Source organism: Daphnia carinata, chromosome 5, assembly GCF_022539665.2.
Source record: "Daphnia carinata strain CSIRO-1 chromosome 5, CSIRO_AGI_Dcar_HiC_V3, whole genome shotgun sequence".
Taxonomy (NCBI): domain Eukaryota; kingdom Metazoa; phylum Arthropoda; class Branchiopoda; order Diplostraca; family Daphniidae; genus Daphnia; species Daphnia carinata.
In genome coordinates, this window is record NC_081335.1 from 6,133,514 (window position 1) to 6,155,514 (window position 22,001).

The window sequence follows — 22,001 nt, forward strand, 5'->3', positions numbered from 1 at the left end:
AAGATGCGGTGCGGTAGCAGCTGCAACTCAAACAATTAAGAACTTTATGTTGAAAGAATTGAGGACACTAATAGACAAGGGATTTATTCTCGCTGTTGACGGATTGCTTGATTTAGAAAAGAAGAGGAAAGAAACTGAAGATTTGTAAGATTGCGACCCTCTGCGAAACACGGTATCATGCCGCAGATTGAAGCAAGCGACTGTTAGAAAGCAATAAAAGTTTTTCTTTTTGATCTTAATTCTTTCGTTTTTAGAAGATCGCGAATTTGAAGCATAATACTGCGAGGTAACCAACTAATGATTTCACGCTCGTTCAATGTAAACCTCTTTCCTTCCACCAATAGTAAATTTCAACCTTCACTTTGTGATCTATATCATATGTGATGTTGACTGAAAGTTTCCTATATTATCAAAGAAACAAACTATAACCAAAATTTTCTTATCTCTGTTGCTTGCCGAATCTCTGGACGCTCTGGATAAACATGACCGTGTAACACATTGCAGCGCATCACAATGACCGATTGCATCATACAGTTGCCGATGATTCAACTATATCTCTCCGCGTAGGAAAGTCAATGTGCATCTCGCCCTATGTCACCCAAGTTGCTGTTTATATATAATTTTTTTTGGAACCCAATGAAACGCAATCAAACAACTCCTTGCTTCCTTTACTTGAATTTGATATCGCTTCAAGATGGCGGCTCTGTCGACAACGTCGCTGTATACTGCCAATGCAACCACCCCTTCTTCTCCCTTTCCCATCCAAGTAATAGAATAGACCCCAAGCTGCGAACGTCGGCGGGAGAGGCTGATGCGCACAAAAGCACAGCGCAGATGTCAGAAAAATAACAAAACAGCAAGACTCGAGTCAGTCTCTCGATGCCATTGCCTTCAACACAAGACTTTTTTTTACCGCCCGTCTTTGCAGACGCAGAAGTAGAAGAATTTTGCAAGTGGCTCTCGGTGTTTTCTCTGGTCCGCACACGTATCAATAGAAGACCCTAACCGGTGAACGATTTCAATCCTTATTTCGGGTGTTGGTCTGTACGAGGAACGGCACGCCATCGCAGCCGTGCGTCCAACAGTCAAACTATAACTTGCTGCCTCTTAGCTAACCAGTAGTGTGCTACCACGCCTCAGTCCATTCTATCCTTCTCCGGTCCCGATCCTCGTTCAAGTTTGAGACAAAATTTGTTTGACGCCGTTGCCAAGGATTCTCACCGTCTTGGGTGAACCTCGAAGAAAAAAACTACGACTAAACAAAAGCCCTGCCTCTGTGCAAATCAAGAGCATAAATCATCATTTATTTATTTTTTATTTCTACCTTTTTCCCCTCGTCCTAACCTAAGTGTTTGAATTCGATTGGACGGCTCTCAAAATCGAGCCATCCGCCACATCAAGTCGACTGTTGTCTGTCGTCAGTGTGTGTGTGTCTGTATGCGTGTGTTTTCGGCACTGATTATTGATCCGAACGGGGTATAGTGGCAGCATTTGATAGAAGACTGTGCAACTGCAACAAGAAGGAGGAGGACAACAGGACGGCATAAAGAAAGAAGACGACGATATAATGTGTGTTGGAAAATGTTTTGGCTTCAGTCCTCGACAGCTGTAACACTAGCAACTTTGACTAAAATTAGCTCAGAGCGGCAGACGAACGTGAACACACAACCCGGAGTAGTCGGACGTCTCGCGTCCGAGTAGGTCGCACTCGATCAGCTAAGCTACGGCCATACCACATGTCCAGTTATTTCAGCAACATCAATTCATAAACTTGTTAATCTCAGCGGATTTCGTTCCTTGCTTATCGACAATTTCATTTTGTCGCGGAACGAAACACTGAAAAGTGACTAGTAAATTAAGAAGAACGAAAAATCTCGTTCAAATTCTACCCTTAAATCGTCAAAATTATTGTGGAAGTTGGTCCGCATTTTCTTGTAAAGCTATGTACTAGAATGTACGTACGACGAGCTCGTAACATGTGATATACGGCCTAGCCAATTGTTAGCAAGCCATCTCTCTCTCTCTCTCTCTCTCTCTCTTTCTTCCAGTCGGCAACCCCTTCCTACTAACACTTGATAGGCCACATAAGGGGGTCTATGGATCGATCCGATCCCAGCCCACTGCCGACATTTCAGTCTGCATTTTCCCAAAGTAAGTTATTTGTTTTTGTTATTTTTTATTTTCTTTCTACAATTTGTAAACGTGACACATTTCGGTTAAGAACGGAAAATTTGCAGCTGTCCGTTATTTGGAATAAGTTCTAGACTGCTGATTACGTAGTTTGCTGGCATTGTGCGTATTTGCCAGCGTTATCAAAGACAAGGGGACGCCGCTAAATGCCGTTGTTGGCCTTATCGCATTTGCGGTCGTCTACAACAATCCGTCTTCTTCTCTATGTTTTTCTCCTCGATTTGTTTTACTTATTCCTGTAGCTCCTTTTTTAATACTCCCCTTGATGAACCCAAATGAGCTCTTCTATGCAAGCTAACCAAACACCTTTTGGATAAACAAAGAGTTTGTTCAATATAAAATACTGGCGAGAATTCTGTACACACCATCGTGATGGTTGGCTCGTCCCCCGATCAAACGATAGGATTTGCTCTTTTTCATTAATGGTTGAGGATGGCAAACAAAGAAAGTGACAGAGTCGACACATAACTGGGGGATTTCGGTTGAATGGATTTTCAAGATCGAGGAAAGGGCAGACGTCAAAAGGGCCGAGCCGTTGAATGTCCAAGTCGCCTGTACGTTACGTGGTCCACTCGCGTACATATTGGAACGGATGCACGGAAATTGGAATTGCGATTTCCGGTGATGAGTTAGGTCTTGTGTCTGTGTGGGTGTAGCAATAGCCAACAAAGGAACGCTGTCCAACTTTAGACGACAATAATCTGCGTGTCTTTGACGGCATAGATTTGTTCCCCATTTTCCGTTTCGCGGATCAATTGTCCAGCCAACCGGATGTAGCGCTACAGAAGGACAGCAACAGAAACAGAGCACACCTATTGGGCCATGCCCCAAGTTAAGTTCGTCGTTTCGACGATCGAATGCTATTGAGAGGTGGTGCAACGCTATTTTCTTAACGACGTCCGAGTACGCAACACCCGACAGCCATTCGTTTCTTCCCTTTCTCTCCCGACCTTTGCTTTCGTGCAATAAAGTTCTGCCATGAACAGGGTTTCCACTGTACTTTCTCCATTTTTCGTACTTGATATCATTTCGTTGCGAACCATGTATGAATATGTGCAACGTCTTATTTGGTATTAGCTGCTTGCGTTCGTCTGCTGTGTTGCTTCATAGTGCGTGACACATCTTTCTGTGTGACGTCTTTTAAATGTATGCAGCCCAACAGAATCTTTTCGACCGCAACCAAAGCCATTCAGTGTCATTGATCCAGTTACAAGATACAAATTTAATCCTTTACAATTGTTTTTCTTAGCAAACAGTGAAAACTCCGTCGTGTTTGTGCGAATGCAAAGTGGATGCAAATGTTTGGAACTGAAGAACTTTGAATAAGTTGCATAGAAAGTCGAAGCAAACCAAGCGTCAGCTTACACCACGACTATAATCGTATTGACGTTTCCGAGATGCCTCCTCCAGCATCCCCAACGAACTTTTGTAGGCACACAACTTTGCTTCCCTTTCGCATGACTCACGATCGTTCCTCGCCGCTATAGCATTTTTGAGTCTCTTCTTTTTCTTTTGCTTCTTATTGGAATACCAATGAAATACTAAGTCGGAATTGGACACCGTAGTTTCCATAGCCCATAGCTTAATTTTAAATTGACGCGCCTTTCTCATTTGCCTCTGCTTGCCGATTTATCGATCGTTATCGATTTGCGACCTTTGTTTGTGGGATTTCAAGCACTTTCCCCACGAATATTATTATGTTTTGTTTAATCGAAGAAGAATTTGAAAGGTCAACGCGCACGAGTGCGTATTCTATTATTAACTCAAAACTTCTTGGAATGTTTTGTTTATTTTATACTGATTATTTTTAGCCCTGGGAGTCGACAGGCAGCACACGTAGACTACTGGTATTGTTTTTTAAGTTAATTTACATTGCCCTTTGTCGCACAAACGATTGGTATGCAGCATGTATTGAATAGGGAAGTGTAGTAGTACGTTAATTTGCCAACACGTGACATGATCTGTTCGACTTATCTATACGTATTTCTTATACGTTCTCGCACAAAGAGTCCCACAAATGCTCTGCAATGCATTGTATAGTTATTGCTATCGGAGATTTAGCTCGCGTTGATCATTACCAACAGGGTGGATCGAGGGCTATATGCTTCTCTATCACACCAGCAATTAGTTAAGATAATGATGTAACCCAAGAAGTTTTCGGGTGCGTTTTTTCCTCGAAAGCCGCTATACTGGCACTACCATCGCGCCACTATATAGGCTAGTATTAGATTTTATTTTGTGTGTGTGTGTCTATGTGTTCTCTCGTTCTTTGTACGTAGAGCGCTTTGTTCTTCTTTGTTTTGCGTCGTGGGATAATTCTGTGTTTAAGTGCACGTGTGTACAATGTTCCTTCGTTTGCGTTTTCCCCTATAACCCGTGCTGGGCTTAATTCCAAGCGGTACCTTCGCAAACGACAGTGCAATTTTTTTAGTCGCCTTTAGGCACTAATTCGCATAGAGTTATTGGTCCTTGTTTAAGTGTGGAGTGTTTTATAAAGGACAAAAGCTCATTATGTTGTTAATATGTGTTTCAAATATGCCTGTAAATGTGTTGTGTCTCTTATTAAAAGTAAGCCTTTTCCGGCGTTAAGGTCCTTGATAGTTTCTCAGACACGTAAGGCAAGCTGTGAAGTCTATGGCTGTTATATAATATACTTATACATAGGCTACAGTTTCTTATTGATTTTCCTGTTCCCCCAAGGCTACAGTAGATGGAATATAGTTGGTTACTGTTGTCTACGCGTTGTCTCCTTTTTGTTTCCCGTTTTCTTTTTTTGTAAATCCTTTGCCATCGTGACAGTAGTAGCTCCGAACGTATAGAATTTTCAGCAGCGTCAGAGCAAAGGCCAAAAAAAAAGAACCTAGTGCAGCTTTGTAAAAGTATATGAAGTTGCCGTGACAGTATTTTATATACTAAACTGTCACCCAATTTTTATCCATTTATCTCCACTGCGTGCATATGTATGCACATACGTGCTGCCACATAATCCATACAACGCTCATTTTTATCCAATAGAGAAAACCACGTTTTAATAGTTTGTTTTTTGCGCAAGCAAATGTCAAAACAAAAATGGCGGGAAAAAAATCATTTGGAAAAAATTTATTTGTTTATCAGAAAAGTGTAAAAATAAAAGCTAGGCAAACGAATTGAATAGCCAAGAGTTTGGCAACATATTTATAAATGCAATAACAATCAATCCGGATGCTATAAGCCGTTCACTGTCGTGGGAAAGGTTTTCGCGTCCCAATTGAAAGAACAGATGGGAGGGAAACGTTTTCAGCAATAAAGACATCAGCCAAATTCCTTTGTATATTGTATACCTATTTAGTCCTAACGCTAATCCATATAGAGCACAGCTGATATAGCCTGTGAACTAGCGATTGTATTTTATATAAGTTCATATGCTTCAGCTCACATCTACCGTCCAATATCCTGCAGAGAAAAGCCTTTGTTCGTATTATTTCGACATGGAAAACGCTCACCGAAAGTTGATTGATCTCCAACACGAACAGACACGCCCTTTGCTCGAGGGTTCTACTTTACTTTAAGTAAAGATCGGTCCCCAGCTACTACATAAATTGCCATCCAATATAATGTATCAAATACGCTTAAACATCGATTGTTTTATAGTAAAGGAGAAGAAAATACGTGTTGTATTAAATACATCAAAGGTTATGCCTTAGGATACCGTCCATCAACTTGATTTTGATGCTTGTCGCCGAACAAGTCTGTCCTAGTGCCTTTCATAAAATTTACATGTGAAGAAAGATGAATTTTTAATAGCAATAGGAGAAAGCAAATATAACAGCCACAAATTGAGGTTCTTGGGTAGAGCAATTAAGAAATACCATCGACCCGCAAGGTTGGGCGGCGAGTCACCTACGCAACCGCTATATAAGTAAGAAGCTACGATGAAGGGAGGGACGTGTAGAGAGACACAGAGAATGAGGGAGAGAGAGAGAGCAGGGCTTTTCTCAAGCAACGACTTTTATTGATTATCAGAAACTTGCAGTTTTTTTCTTTTTTTGGGGGGTGGGGGATGGGGGGGGGGCTCGCAGATTTCCAGCTTTTGTGCCAGTGTCTATATATTGAAGCTCTTACCCATTTCCTAGCGACAAAATAAAAAAATGCGGTCCCGAAAATCAGACACACAACCGATGCATCGCTAAGAAAAAGCAAACAAGGCAGCACAGTTGCTTTTCTCTTGCCCACCACGTCTTCCGCCTTCTGTCGATGAAGACGTCATGAGGAGGGCTGCATCAGCCGTCTTAGGATAAACGAACAGACAGACCGGAACTGGTATTCAGTGGACGTGCATTGGCAGATTCGTCAGCATTCGCGGCGGAAGGAAGGGGGCGGACGAGAAGGGTGGGCTCACGTACAGCATGCTAGTTTTCAAGATTCTTTTGAAAAGGAAGCCGTCGATGCAGTAACCAACTGATGCTTGTCAGCTATTAGAAAGAAAAGAAGAACGACAAATTTCCAGACTAAACTCTGCTGCCAGTGCGGAATAACGTTAATTCTCAGTCTGAACGGGTTGCTAAGTGCATGTCGTAATGCATTTTATTTTTATTTTCTTTTCACTTTATTTGGTTATTGAGGGTTTGATTCGCATCGAGTTTTGAAATGATTGAGAAATTTTTTATTGCCACTTTTTCATTTCATACAAAGTAATTACTTGTTAGAGTTCGAAAAAAATGAGATCGCTTGTCAATGTCAGTTTAAAAACTAATCCTTTTGTGTTATCTTTTAAATCCTGTGCGGTTCATAAAAGAACTGGGTTCTATAGCGTGATTCTAGGCAAAAAGAAAAACAAATTGCAGGAGATTTCATACTACAACATCTGTTCAAAACAGAATAAGGATTTACTGTTAGGTTAAAATCATTTCTCAAGCCTGATGGCAGAAGCAATTTCGCCGATTTCTTTTTATACAATAGGTTAAACGTCATTTTGTGTGGCCTCCGATAACATATTGACACACTTTTCCCACTCGTTTTGACACTCGCCTACGCCTTCCAAGTGCACTGAGGTCGAGATATTGGTACGCGTTCAAAGCATACTAATAAAAAAAAACCCGAAATGTCTCGTTCCAAACAGAAACAAAAAAGTTTGTCTGTCATACAATATCACCTTTCTTAAGTATTGTTATTGTTATACTTTTATTTTTCTAGATACATTTTACTGGAGTAAATTTAACTTGACTGAAATTGAGTGTTTATATTCTAGCTGTTTATTGCGTAAAAATAAATTGCCCTACTGGGTTGAATATTATAGAGATCATTAGTTTTGCACGTCATGGAAACCTGTCAGCTTTACGCAAATTTAACACCTGTTAGGGACAGGCGGAGAGATGTATCAGGCAGACTCAATAAGATTTTTTACATAGGTAACTTCTCTCTTCCAATCGCGTTTCTCTATTTAAATAGCCGTCAAAGTTTCAAGCACGGATGTCTTTTCTTCTATACAATTACGAAGACAAAAGTCTGTGCTTTACCCTGAGTTAGGCTATATAGAAGAAAACGTGATGTATTTATTCCAAGTTCATCGCCAATTGATTTCGCACTGCGAATAAAAACGTCAAAAGTACTTTGAAAGATGAAACATTCAGTTGGTATATCCTAGTTTGAAGAACAATTTACTCCAGTAGACTCAAAACAAAGACACCGGGTTGATTCTTTTTTAAAGAGCTCAGAAATTAAATTTACTATGCACAGTATACGTAAATATTTTACATATGTACATCAAGTTATTATTTACCTCTACTTTAATACATAGGCCTGTAGAAGTTGCAGGGTGAAAAGAACTAAAATAAGTACAGCAACTCGTCGAAAACTTGAAACAAAACAGCCGTTCAAAAGGAGTCTGGCGATGATCCAAAAAATTCGAATAACTATGCCCTACATTTGGTGAAAAAATGCGTGACTGACCGATGTTTTCTTTCGTGAAGCTCTGGACGTCAAGAGGACGACGTCACCATAAGGTTGTCGCCATACACTGAACTGGCGCACTGGCTTAATCCATGTGAAACAAACCACTGTAATCCTCTCAGCCCTACGTCCAATCGGTGGTGTCCAAGCAAATTTATCTTCTATTTTACAGAGTCAAAGATTTATTTTTTAATTTTTTTTCTGTTTTTTTTTTTTTTTTTTTTTGTTTTTTGTTTTTTGTTTTTTGTTTTTTGGTTGGGTCGGTCAACGGACAAGTTCAAAGATCTCCCTCATACTTCGCACAGAAATGAAATCTCCGTTCAATATATCAATATTTTCATTTCAGGAAGGTTCTGTATAATTTTCATGCTCTTATTATTGACGCTGGGTGTTGTGCATCGGTTCATGCTTTTTTGCTTTCCATTTCTCGATTTCTCTTCTATAAAAAAAAACTGATAAAAACCCGAGGCAAAAAATCAAACAAAACTAGAAGGGGAAAAAGGAGGAGGGGGAAGGGAGTCTGACGTGCGTCTCGAGATTTCTCGCTCGTTAGGCATCGAAACGATCTCTTTTACTTGTGTAAAAAATCTGCCACTGAAATACAGGCAAACCTCAGCTGCTTTTGACTGGTGTTGCGCTCAGGCTCGTAACTCGAATATTGATTCACTCTTCTTCTCTCTCTCTCTCTTTCTCTCTCTCTCCCTCTCTCTCCTTCTCTCTTCCAAACCCCGAAGAACACCCAGTCCTTTTCTCTGCGCGTTCCTCTTTCACAGAGATCAATACCCCTCTGCTATGAAACTTCCCTCTGCTTCGTCTCTCTCTTTTTTATTTTTTCTGAGGGATGTAGCGTGCACACACACACACACACGCGCGTTCAGTCTGTTTGCCTATACATTTTTATAGAGCTCTTATAGCTCGTGTATTCTCGGGAGAAGAGCCAACCCCCTCTCTTAACAGGAAAACATTGTTATGTGATGTGCGGTCGATGCGGCGGTCGTTTCTTTTTAATGGTGACGACAACAAGTTAACTGAAACAAAGAAACAAACAAAAAAAAGACCCCGCCAAAAGTAATAGTATGAATTACAACGACAAACACGACTGATATATAAACTCTATCCCCACAATTGGTTGATGCATAGTAATACTTTCCAATTTCACGTCATCCTTTTAGGTCAAACGCAATCGTTTTGAAGCAAACCGAAGAAAGAGAGACCTGTGCAATTCAATTCGTTCAATCAAATAATCAAGAAAATTTCCAACGACTTCAAAGACAGAAATTCAAGAGATGGTCAGTATGAGTGGTGACAGACAGCGCAGCGCTTCATCGAGCGTCGTCCAAGAAGTAAGTACCAACAAAGACTCGCCATCAGCATCGACGTCGACGGTGGCTGGTGCCAGCAATTGCAGCAAAGACAAGAAAATGTCGGGCACTTCCGGTGGGCCGACGACGGGTCACGTCCTTCCCAACAGCTTGGTCACCGTTTGCGGTAGCAACGGTATGGCTCCCGCGCTGAGCGCAGTCAACAGTTTAACAAGGAGGGCGACTTCAAACGCTACCAATCCGAGTGAACAAGGACAACTACACAATGAAGAATCACCCAATCATATCGTATACAGAAAGGTACGTCTTATTTATCATTCGTTTCACAAAAATGTAGCGGCATATAATCGGTTTGGCGCTGATAGGGCGTGAGAACCGGCAATACTTATACCGTTGGTGAACTCAATTCTCTGATTTTTCCCGCTCCTCGCTCTTGAATAAAATCAGACTTTAACCTGATTTTTTTTTTTTAGCTTCAATACAGAGTGGAAATATTTTTACTTGAAAACCAGTGTGATTTGTGGGCGGAAGCTGGCAATATGTGTAAATAAAAGAAAACGAATTGGCGTTGGAATGCGACTTGAAACCCAATGCCATTTATAAAGAAAACGCTATGTAATGTACTCGGAAGCGTTTCATTCCTAGAACTTTAGATATCGTTATAGCTCTATAAAGTCAAGACATAATATTACATGACGCTTCGGTCACTAATTACATATTCGTTTAGACCAAAAACACGGCAAGGAGAACCCCAATGTATAGCCTATATCCATTCCAGTAGATTGAACGTGTTGAAAGGAAGCAAATTGCGCAGCCGACGGGATTATAGTGAAGAAGGGTCCCTCCCCCCCTTTTTTTTTTACACAGCGTTAGGCAATTGCAAAAGGGGTCTCACCTACTAGCGAGGTAAATTTCGCACACACTCATCATGTCCGAACCTCTTATTCAAGCACTCGATTCCACCAGGGACCGTACGTATTAAGTTCCCATCTTCTTAGCCATCGTATATGATACGTTGCTCGACAACGAGATGCGTTCCTACATCGACACGGTAGGAAATAGCTAGGGCTTATACAAGATTAGTTTACCCGAGGTAGGTAGTTTACTCGAATAAGTCTATAAGCCAGGGAGGCTATGTGTTGGCTGTGCTAATGGCAAATCGATTCTCGGAACGGCCAGCCATCCCCATTGAATAGATTTGCGAAATAGGACATTTTGGCTTTGACAAAATTCATTTCGCGTTCATCTTACGAACACACGAGTTTGAAATTACATCGATGGCCAGCGTTAATGCTTGCCTATACGTGAAATTTGAGATCGAGTGTGAAAACTAATTAGTAAAAGTTAGGCCTCCTCATTGCAGCATGAAACCATTTTATTTTCATTTTCCCACGACCGTTTCTGGGAAACAATTTGAGACACAAACGATAAGTGAGAAGCAGGTCATGTGAGTTGTTACTCTCCAACCAGATAGCGGCACACAGTGTGGACATTGAGTAGCGAAATACCTTCCAACGGTGAATCTGATAAAAACTCAGACGTCTATAGTTTTTGAGTTGAAAACATTAAACAAACTCGACGTCTAAGTTTCATATGTTTTAAGCAGGTGTTGATTTTTTGATCGTAAAATCAAAGTTGCTGCGTCGATCGAAGACATTTGGTTCTTCTATATTTGATATTTGCCAGAATCAGCGTGATAATCGACCATTTGACAATGCTAGTCTGTGCCAAGTTCTTTCTTCTTCTGGTAAATCTCCGTTTGTTTATGTTTCTTGGAGAGAAAACGAACTAAGAAAGTTATCAAACAAACAAGAGAGGAAAAAAAATCTTATGGGCATTAACTCTTCGTTTTCGTTACAACGTCATAGATGAAGTTCTGTTTTCACAAGTTGGGGTCTTTCGCACAAAGAAGAAAAGTCGCACCCACTGACTCCTGTTAATTCAAAAAATAAATAAATAAAAAAAAAGGAAAGAAAGAGAAACTTTTCGTTGTCGCTTATGCACTATTTTGCCCGACGGAAGGTACAGACTAGTTTCGTTATTTACGTTTCCGGCGTTGCAGCAGTATATCGATCAAAAAGGTCTGGCGCCTGATTCAGTTAGCTTTGCGCGGTAATTGCGACGTTTCTTCCCGTGCTGTTTTTCACTACGCGGCATACCCTGCATAAGCATACAGTAGTTTTCCATACATTAACAAAAAATAATAATAAAAAAAAAATAAATAAAAGCTGAAAGACGAAAAATGTTAACAATGCATTGCAACCATATTCGCTTTGAAGCCGTCATGTGATGTACGTGCCATCTCGGCCTGAATTTTATTTTTTCCGCCGGGTCCCGTCTATTAGAGAAATCGCTTTTGACCACTTTTTAACGGAGCATTTACTATTAATTTGTTTACAATGCACGTGGACACCGAAGGACACAAGTGGCCTCTTGTACAAAGCAACGAAAATCCCGTACAAAATGACTATCCCTGTCTGTAGGCTAATGTTGCTGGCTTCGTTTGTATACAGGGACAATCCACTGATTAAAGGAGAACAGCAAATAATAAAAGCCAGCGAAAAAGTTTAAATGGCTCTCAAATACTCTTGCGTGTATACCGCAAATTCGTGCTTCTGCGTTACTGTCTCGTTTAATTGTCTCCCTGTAAGACCTGCTTTGGATCTTAGTTGGGCGAACTGAGAAAATAAAAAAGGAAAATGAGGCAAATCTTTTGCCAAAGGTTCAATTGACGAAGAAAAATGAAGGCGTGTAGATGAACGCGCTGCGGAACGTATACATGATATGGACGACGCCAAACTAATAAAAATGCTTGCCAGGATGGACATCCGAACTCACTTCCCGTTGCGAAAAATAATGCAGCAAAAAGATTTCGGTGCAATACCCCATAACTCTGGCACTTCCGTGTTTGTTCCGATCTTCCATTTTTTTTTTGTTCCCTTTTCATATCGATGAGAAAAAATAAAAATTTTTAAAATAAAAAAAAAAAAAATTAAATAAAAAAAACTAGCCATGGAAATTCAATATCCAACATTTCGACTTGCCTAATTCAATAACCTCTCTCCAGCGATTGTCTTCTCGTGAAAACAAATCGGCATCCGTGCCAACAAAAGTTACAGATTGCGTGTTGCTTGACAATCGTGTAGCAAACGATTTTACGCGCTTTTTCGCGAGGCCAAGTTACGATAATAAAACGTCCAAGCAACTGGTGACATTGCAAAAAAAAACCAATTACCCGATTTCGATGAAGATTCAGTCCAAAATGGCGTCTCCTTGATCGTTTCGAATGCATTTTAAGTTTTACTTGATTAGCGGATGAAACGGTTTGATCAGCTGCTTTGAATTGCGTCGTGAATAGTTGATAGAAGTGGCGCACACTGCGAATAGCTGTTTGATGTGCAGGACGAAAATTCCACGGACGTACATATGCATAAATGATTTGTGAACCCTTTCTGTAGATGGAGCACATCATCGAGCGGATGCAGGACGACAACGCCGGCGTCAGCGTCAAAAATGTCAAAACTTTTATGAACAAAATACCGTCCGTTTTCACAGGTGAATCTTATAAATTTTAACCAAAGTTTGATCATGTTTTATCGCACGATGGTAATCTTTTAATGCATTTTTTTCTTTTTTTCCTTTTACACTAAAAGGCACCGACTTAACCAACTGGATGCTGAAGAATTTGGACGTGACGGATCAAGGTAAACAATGAATTACATTGCAAAATAATTTAATGTAAAAAATGTATCAACTGCTGCTGAAAATTTTTAACATTTTATTTTGTTTAAAAATTTACCTCCGACGTTTTTTCTTCTAACCTCTCTCCTTTTAAAATGAAATAAAATCAATGGTTGACTCAACCAAAAGCCGAAGCACTTCATTTAGCTCATTTGATGTCTGCTCACGGTTACTTCTTCCCCGTGGAAGATCACATACTCACCGTTAAAAACGACGGCACACTTTACCGCTTTCAGGTTATTCATTCAATTTCTCTCCTATTTTATCCTTCGTTTTCTGACGTTCGATCCTTTAAAGAGGATCAAAGTGGTGGCAAATTGTTCCTATGACAGTCAAATAATGAAAACTTAAATTTTTGTATGGAATACTAGACTCCTTATTTTTGGCCGAGTAATTGCTGGGAGCCGGAGAACACGGACTACGCCGTGTACCTTTGCAAGCGGACGATGCAGAACAAGGCGCGATTGGAATTGGCCGACTACGAGGCCGAGAACCTGGCCCGTCTTCAAAAGATGTTCTCGAGGAAGTGGGAGTTCATCTTTATGCAAGCGGAAGCCCAGTCGCGCGTTGACAAGAAACGCGATAAGCTCGAACGCAAGGTCCTCGACAGTCAGGAGCGTGCCTTCTGGGATGTTCACCGGCCCGTGGTACACAAATACATCCTGAATATAAGTGTCACTCTCACTTGTCTCTATTCCACATCTTGGCCACGTTTTGAAATACTATATACGTTTGGCACACGTTCGTGCAAAAATTACAGAACTAGAAAGTTGTATCAAGAAATCGAATCCTTTGATTTAAATTGCATCTAAATGAGCCACCCACTTGTCACTTTTTATTGACTAGATTTTATTCATTGATTTATTTCCCACATATGACAACGAGTATTGATATTAGCATTTTGTTTTTGCGGTTGATTTTTAGCCGGGCTGCGTCAACACAACGGAAATGGACATCAAAAAAGCCTGCCGGATGCACCGTCCAATCAAGAGCGCCCGCCATTTGTCGGTGGCCGTTGCCGGCGGTCGTATTTCACCGTCCGTCTCTGAAGTGGACATCCAGTGCCCGGCGGCGACCATCCAGAAAGAGATCGAATTCTTGCGCAAGAAACTGGCCCGCACCAACATCAAAGTCTCCAAGGTCGCCGAGTCCTACATCAGTTTCTACGAGCAGTACGTCGAATACGATCCATTCGTCACCTGCACCGAGCCGCCAAATCCGTGGATTAGCGACACCCTCGACTTTTGGGATCAAGACAAATCCGGGTACCGTCATTCCTATTCTTCATTTTTCCAGTTCCAGTCAAGCACATTATTTCTTTCTGTCTCTCTTTTTACACAACAGTGCAAGTTTTTAAACAAAGCTTAACTATGTATATTTTTAATTGCACTTGTTTCGCTCGGACTTATTCCGCTTTGATAAGAATGATCATTTTCTAGCCAGTCTTGTAGGAAAAATAATTTTACGGTAGAGTGAATTGTTATTTTATTGTTCATTTTCCTCACTCACGCCATCCGATACCACGGTCTAATTTCTCCCACGTAAAGGTTGTTTTACATTGTTTCTTTTGTGTCATTCGGATGGCTAATCCAGGAAAGAAATCCAGTCGAAGAGGGTCCGCCGATGGGCGTTCAGCTTGCAGGAACTTTTGAAGGATCCCGTCGGCAAGGAGCATTTCACCAAGTTCCTGGAGAAAGAATTCAGCAGCGAGAATCTCAAGTAGGTGTTTCAGACCACATAACTGTGCACTTGACATCCCACCCTATAAATCACTCATATCTTCTCCAAAATATGCTTGTAGATGTTTCGCATGGGCCCACTATCCCTGTCTCCCTCTCTCTCTCTCTCTTTCTCTCTCTCTCTCGGGTATGGAATGGTGAAATAGATCAAAGTGCTGACTGCGGGTTCGCCTACCGTAAATTTAACATGGTTATTGACTTGGAGGTTTGCGTGCACATCACAAAAGACGTACTATTCATAGATGTATAAGGTTCAGGGTAAATTGACCGAAAATGCTGCACTTTGGTTGGATGGTTAACATTTGAACTTGCAACCGTCGCGACGCTGTCAGTTAACAAAAAAGAAAATTCGAATTGAATTTTTGAAAAAGCGATTCTCTTTAATGCATATACTACATCAAATGTGGCATTTTTCGATTTTTTGAGTCACTTTGTTCGTTAATGAAACATCAAAGATAAAATGAGGCCTCGCCAATCCGTTTTTTTCCACTAGGCTACTCATATTGGTCCGCTTATTGGCTTTCTCGAATGAGCCTCTCTTTCACTTAACAGCTTTGAATTTGAGATATTTTAACGTAAGAGTCATATGAAAATTTATATGCGAATATGTCGAATAACTCAGTTGATGGAAAAAGCCCTGTTGAACTTGTTAGCTTCGTGATATCTTCTCTTATTTATGATCTTCAACACTTCGCTCTCTCCTTGTTAGACTTGGCAGTGAACAAATCTACACATCCGAAATGAAGACATAAACATCGTCACCTTTTTGATCAAGCCGAATAATTAATGTCCATAGTATCCAGTAAAATGTACTACATAGCATGGCTGATTGCGACGTTCTAGGAATTGTCAAACCCATTTTGCGAGGCAAGCCGATGATTCCAGTTCTACATAGTTGCAAAAAAAAAATATAGCATTAAAAGTTTATGCGTTGCACAGAAAATTTGATTTGGCTTTGTCGATCGTACTCGGGAGCAATATCAGCGAAAGGCAGATGCACATCCGGAACTCTGCCGAAAGGGCAGAAAAAAAAGAGGGGAGAGATGGAATGAAAGTGACGATGCTCGACGTGATATTTGACAGCTTGATTCGATTGCTTGTTTGCTTTCAGATTCTGGGAGGCGGCACAGGGATTAAAGGCTTTGCCGTCGAGTCAAGTTGGCGCCAGGGCGATGGAGATCTGGAACGAATTCCTCGGACCGGAAGCCAAGTGTCCCGTCAACGTCGATTCCAAATCTCACGAGGCGACGCGACTGGCCATGGACAAACCTGATCGATGGACTTTTGACCGAGCCGCGGTAAGCTATTTTCGCACATCACATCTTTCACCACGTTATGGTTTCCACCAGAGTATCCACTATACTAGAAATACGAAATCACCCATTATTTAGTTTGGGGGGGGGGGGGGGGGGGGGGAAATCGGACATTTGTAAACGTAACTCTTATTGCACAGCTGTTTAGCCAACTGGAAAAAAGGAAAAGAAATTCACTTACCGACGCTGAAAAGTGTCGTGCCGAATTTCAGATTTTCAAGAGTAAATGACAGTCATTTTACGGATGGTCTGCGTTGGATCGCTTTTAAATATTTTAATTCCCGCACTAAATATAACTGACGGATATAATTCAAAGCCGGGTTATCGACTCTGGTGTGCAGAATGTTCATGGCGTTCCAGGTAGATGCCAACATGTACAACTTGTTTTGAAATTTTATGGGAAAGCACCAGAAATGCGTTCACTTGACTCGTGTTTAGGCACAATTAACCTTCACCAACAGTTGATTTCCTACCACTTGCAGATCGTACCGTAAAAAAGAATTTCTTGGACGCAGGCGAGGAAATAGTGAGATGAATAACGCGAGTTCTCACGCATTGCATTATTTACGGTTCCAAAGATCCGTGTTAAAGTGGTCCCGCAACTAGTTTTGCCGGCGATATAATATACGTGTTGAGCTTCTCTTGCCGCTTACGTTCGTTTCAAATTTATCTCTTGCGGAAGGAACAATTTCTAGACAATGCGCTTTAATATCAATTGTCTGAAACGTTCATGCGAACCAAATTGAGCGACTCACTACAAACATTTTCGCCAAAATCCTCGAACCAAAGTGGTATTATGTACCGAACGGGAATGATTATACTGTTCATGGTCGTATCGCATTAGTGTCAGCCATTTCTGTGAAGCCATTAAATTAAATGATAGATCAACTCCCGTTTAAGATAATAGGTTTATAATCAGCCCTTTTCTTGAACGTAAATACAAAGATTTGATTGTGCTCTGTTGCAGGCCCACGTCTACCACTTGATGCGGAGCGACAGCTACTCGCGCTATCTGCGCTCCGAAATGTACAAGGATTTCCTTAGCGGTTCCAAGAAGAAGGTTGTAAGTCATTTTTCTTTCATTCCCAAATAACCGTTCATCAAACGGCCACCAAAACAACTCTACCACCCTTCCTCTTTTCTGCCTGCAAGCGCTCCGCGCCATCTAGAATGTTGTTATTTTTTTTCTCATCTCTCAATTTCCCGACTACACATCGCCAATCTCTTCATTTTGCGTTTCCATGTTCTTCATCTCATCTGCCTGTTTCCTTCTTATAGCGTCTGCCATTTTTTTTTATTTTCCGTCGCCTATCGTGTCATTTTCTCGCATTTATTCTCCCGCCCAACCCGTTATCAGGCGTACGCTCTTCCATCAGGGTTCAGTCAAAGACATTCGCGCTATTGTGACCCCGCTTACCAGAAAAGGATGGCAAAGCATCTTCCGAAGCATACTGAATTCCATATCTTTTCCATGTGTCCTGTTATTTATATTTTCACCATTCATCTTGGCGGGAAGGTATTTTTATTTTTCTTTTGCCCTTTGCTCCACCAATTCTTCGCAGCGATCACTTCACTCTCTTCTTGTGCGAAACATTAAGCATCCAGCTCATCAACGTCACGATGCCGCAAGTCTTCTATTTATTATTATTATTGTTATTATTATTATTATTCTTTTCCAACGAACAACGGTCATTTCAATCAAACCCAGTCACTTTTTTAACCCATTTTCTTCCCGCTTTGCTGCCAGCCATCTTGAACCCGTTGATTGAGTTGTCTGTGGCTGATTATTGAAGCCTGCATGCCACCTTCGAACGAAATCGGCAGATTGAAAGGTATTCCCAAATCAAATTTTTTGTTACTTGTCAGTTCCTTTGCCTTTTAGCAGAGTAGTTGTGTTCTTTCCGTGAGAAATAGCGTCTGTGGATGATAAGGGTCTACATCTAACTTAACACGAGCATCGTCTGGATTTACAGTAGCAATTACTTATACAGATATTTCAATCGTATTGCCTGTTGTCCCTGAATTAAGTGAGAATACGTAGTTCCCTGGTTATGACCGTCAATTTAGAAGTTTAGGTCTACGTTAAAAGAGAACTAATGAATTGCATATTTGTTTAGTGTATTAAGCTGTCTATATTGCTTTTCTTTAAACCGTAAATAGGCTTAGTTCCATTTTCGCCTTATTACATAAACATTTTTTGTAGCAAGCTTGACGATTGACGTTGTAAGATGGTTCACGACTGGCAGCCCTTCTTGTTTTCTTTAACTCCTGTGCAGCCTTGCGTTATTCTTTTAACGAATTAAAATGTTTCCCTTAGCCAGCTGCTTCAAGCGACACAAGGAGAAGCAGGGAAAAAAAGGGTTTCGATACACAATTATTTTCGAAAAATTAGCTCTGCTGGCGACATGGCAAATCACTAAGTACGGTGGAGGAAAGCGTATAAATGCTGGAAGTCCGACACGTTCGTGTCATCGCACAGCTTGGCGAAACCGCTATGTAACTACAAAGGTCCGCATTTACGAGAAGCACAGCTATGCCAAAAACGATCGCTACCAATATACGTTATATATAGAGATTTACTTAAAATTAAATCCTATCGGCTAAAAAATGCTTATCTCGATCTAGTTAGTCAACCTATTTCACTTCAAAAGAAAAGAAAAACGAAAAACTGGTGATTTAATGACCGCATTTCTTTTTTATAATTTCCCCTTTCATGTACGTCTGCCTGCCGTGCTGCCTGCTGGTTCATAGACTGGCCGGAGTTTTATCGTCCCACGCCTCTCCAACTTCAACCTCACTTCAAATTGACCGATGATTGCATATGTTATAACGGCCAACGACAAACTTTTAACAAGGTTTTGGGGAAGATAAATGAATGGGACTATTGCTAACATGTTCAGGCATACCATACAGTTGAAAAGGCAGAATGATCTTAGTTAAGCCATGCCACCAATTGCAAAAGTTCATCCAGAACTTTCTGATATCTCCAGTCCTCTCAACATCTGCTGGCCGCATCATCGATAATATACTCCGTAGTTTTGCCATTTTTTGTGTTCACCAAATATGCGTTGTATCAACCCGTTTCTCAGCCAATAATTCTACGTAGTTTCTTTCTTCTGTTGTTTGCCAATTTCCCTCGCTGTTTCACTGTCTCAAGTGCGCATCTTAATGCAAGCGGAGGAGGATCCTTTCAGAATCATATTGATCTGAATTGTTATTGTTTCGGCCAATTCATCCAACATCGTAACAGCTGATGTTAAAATAAATAGCTTTAGGTGTCTTCTGAACGCGAAAAAACAAAACAAAAAAAACAAAAAAAAAAAAAATAACAATAAATAAATTTTAAAAAAATCACAAACCAAAAAATCTATAGGGAAGTTAAAGCAATATGTGGTCTCATTTTTCCTCCATATTTCTGTTCCATAATGCAACTGTTTGAGGATCATATTCTGTACAGCACCTCTCCTTTATTAGGGGCGACGATTACCTATGATGTGAAAACAAAGATAATCGAATAATTATAAAAAATAAAAAACGATGATGGACTGTTTATTGATATCATGGCAGGGAACTAATGAATGTGATGTGTGATCGGGATTTGCCCTTTTTTGTGTTATTGTTATCGCCGAGCAGAGGATAAGAAATGTGTAGGTATCACGTACATTACGTTAACGTAGTTTCACATGCAGTTGTTTCAATAGTTTCATTCTGATTTCAAACATGCCGTTCATGTACAAAAAATTGGGTAGGCCAATACATTTGATATCCAGCCGCGTTGATCGTCGACCTCAATAATTTCAACAAACTGCCCAAACCGCAACCCATGACTGCCCCAACTCCGACAGGCTCGGGCCATACCTGAGAAGATATGGACATAATACTATTTTGAAAAAGTACAGTTACAATATGTGAAATGCTTAACCATGACAGCCAAGTAACAAACAAACAAAGAATAATGATAATAATAACAAATGAGGATAAAGCGCAAAATTTATTGAATACCTGCCAAGGACGATCCCAATCTAACGGGATCATGAACGCTCCGAGCCAAGCACCCAAACAGGTAAAGAATTCGTTTGTCCCCATCCAGTCAAAACTGTAAGGGATAAAAGGTGAGAACTATGGGTGAGCCTCAGAATAAGGTGCTGGGAACTGGTGTTGGTGGTTTTATATAAAAACACAATGGAAAAATTACTTGGAAAAATTTAAAAAGCTCCCAACTTTTTCACTGGCAGTAACAGATGGTAAAAGAAGAGCACTAAGAAGCACGGAAAATGATATTGTTTGGTCCCAGCACCTGTGAAAATACAAAATAGATTTATATTAACAGTCAATGGCTGCAAAAAATCTTAATACATGTTCTAGAGAATTAAAAACCCACTTGAGAAAAGGTGCTCCATATAAAACACACAAGACATGTATCAAAATTGTTGATCTAAGCCCGTACTTGAGAAACAACTGCACTTGGTGTTTCTGCAATATAAAAAATGAATGTTTTGTATATAGAAAATAAATCGAAGGAAATGTGTTTGCCAATTTACCACATAACTGGAATCACAATATATTATGGTCACACAATAGTCTAAATTACACACTATTTTGAAAGCTAGGAATATAATATTTCCAAGATTTAAAAAATTCACAGCTAGAAAGGTTTATTTTAAACATATAACATACCCATCCATGAGGAGAACTAGACAGCACAAAGCTAAACATAGCATTGATCAGCAAAACTAAGAAGCAAAAGCGAAACTGGATGAGATTTTCCGTTTCGTCTTTTGCTTCAGTCCTCCAACGCCAAATGCTAATGGAAAAACACAAAACAACAGTCCAGATGCAGCAAGCAGTTTCATTCGAGACGATTGGTTCATGGATACGAATTGCCGAACGCGGCCAGTTACTTTGCATTTGTTATTTGTTTTGGTGCTCGTTTAGCTATAAACATAAAGAACAGCTGTTGTATTTGAACGCAGTCGTTCTTACCGTTTTCATGCATCGCTGCCAAATTTAATAACAAACCACTTGCACTTGCACTGGCTGCCTTTTTCTTTTCCTGTCCTGAACTCCTGAGTCCTGTTTCTGTCATCCTGTATCCTGTCTCTAGTGACTCTTGCCCAAATCGATGCACTCCGTGGGCTCTACATCCTCTGTGTCAAAAACACAATGTATGAGGCACTGATTTGTGTTCCATTGTATAAGAATTGAAAAAATCAGTTAAATTTTGTTGAAAATTTACTTTTTTTGTAATCACATAAACTTAGAGAGCTCTACCAAGTTTGCTTTCGCAAATTAATTGTGTATAAACCACATTTTTTTCAGCCAAAGGAAATGTAAAAAAATTTAAGTTTACGATACAAGTATATAAAGCTACGCTAGTGTTTGACTCCATAAAATGAAACAGGACGCACAAAATCATTTTACGTCCACATGTAAATAACGGCCGCAGTGTTTAGGTTATTGATTCGATTGGAAAACAATCTCCTACAATGCATTTTCAAATTACTTACAACTGGCTGGATACGCAATTATGGGCGAGGCATGTGTTTTTACCCTTGGGAATATTTAGAACATAGTTTTTTTCCGTTTTTTTTTATAATTTAGATTCTCATATTACATTAACAGTGTGGGCTACTGAACAGAATTTCCTAGAGAACCTGCCACAATGTCGGTAAAGCGAATACTAACACTAGCATATACTCTAGAGCTTTCGCAACCGTTGCTTTTTTACATCGCTGTAAATGATATGCCTACTAGCCATGTGTTGTCCA

The 22,001-nt window shown here is 40.3% G+C and overlaps 2 protein-coding genes across 4 annotated transcripts; one reads left to right on the top strand and one right to left on the bottom strand.

The window, feature by feature from the left end:
- The first annotated feature begins 815 nt into the window (after nucleotides 1-815).
- Nucleotides 816-20,005, top strand: LOC130702871 (regulator of G-protein signaling 7-like). Of its 3 annotated transcripts, none has more exons than XM_057524485.2 (11): nucleotides 816-2,151; nucleotides 9,291-9,740; nucleotides 12,899-12,995; nucleotides 13,094-13,144; nucleotides 13,311-13,417; nucleotides 13,553-13,828; nucleotides 14,106-14,446; nucleotides 14,775-14,900; nucleotides 16,032-16,218; nucleotides 17,201-17,296; nucleotides 18,985-20,005. In XM_057524485.2, the coding sequence occupies exons 2-11, from the start codon at nucleotides 9,405-9,407 to the stop codon at nucleotides 19,039-19,041; spliced, it is 1,674 nt and encodes a 557-aa protein (XP_057380468.1). In that variant the 5' UTR covers nucleotides 816-2,151; nucleotides 9,291-9,404; the 3' UTR covers nucleotides 19,042-20,005. The 3 variants fall into 3 exon arrangements, 2 of the variants coding, with proteins under 2 accessions (XP_057380468.1, XP_059351375.1); XM_059495392.1 differs by having other exon boundaries at nucleotides 17,201-17,293; XR_009421036.1 differs by having other exon boundaries at nucleotides 820-2,151; nucleotides 17,201-18,065.
- Nucleotides 19,767-21,222, bottom strand: LOC130702875 (phosphatidylinositol-glycan biosynthesis class F protein-like). The gene is made up of 5 exons (XM_057524488.2): nucleotides 20,911-21,222; nucleotides 20,615-20,706; nucleotides 20,429-20,530; nucleotides 20,236-20,329; nucleotides 19,767-20,091 (listed from the first exon to the last, which is right to left on the bottom strand). The coding sequence occupies exons 1-5, from the start codon at nucleotides 21,139-21,141 to the stop codon at nucleotides 19,948-19,950; spliced, it is 663 nt and encodes a 220-aa protein (XP_057380471.1). The 5' UTR covers nucleotides 21,142-21,222; the 3' UTR covers nucleotides 19,767-19,947.
- Nucleotides 21,223-22,001: the final 779 nt, after the last annotated feature.

Bases quoted from the DNA above. Each gene is read 5' to 3' on its own strand.
- LOC130702871 (XM_057524485.2), top strand. From the start codon at position 9,405: ATGGTCAGTATGAGTGGTGACAGACAGCGCAGCGCTTCATCGAGCGTC. The intron at 9,741-12,898 runs GTACGTCTTATT...CCCTTTCTGTAG, and splicing joins ATCATATCGTATACAGAAAG to ATGGAGCACATCATCGAGCG. The intron at 17,297-18,984 runs GTAAGTCATTTT...GCTGGTTCATAG, and splicing joins GCGGTTCCAAGAAGAAGGTT to ACTGGCCGGAGTTTTATCGT.
- LOC130702875 (XM_057524488.2), bottom strand. From the start codon at position 21,141: ATGCAAAGTAACTGGCCGCGTTCGGCAATTCGTATCCATGAACCAATC. The intron at 20,707-20,910 runs GTATGTTATATG...TTTATATTGCAG, and splicing joins CTAGTTCTCCTCATGGATGG to AAACACCAAGTGCAGTTGTT. The intron at 20,531-20,614 runs GTGGGTTTTTAA...GTATTTTCACAG, and splicing joins TATGGAGCACCTTTTCTCAA to GTGCTGGGACCAAACAATAT.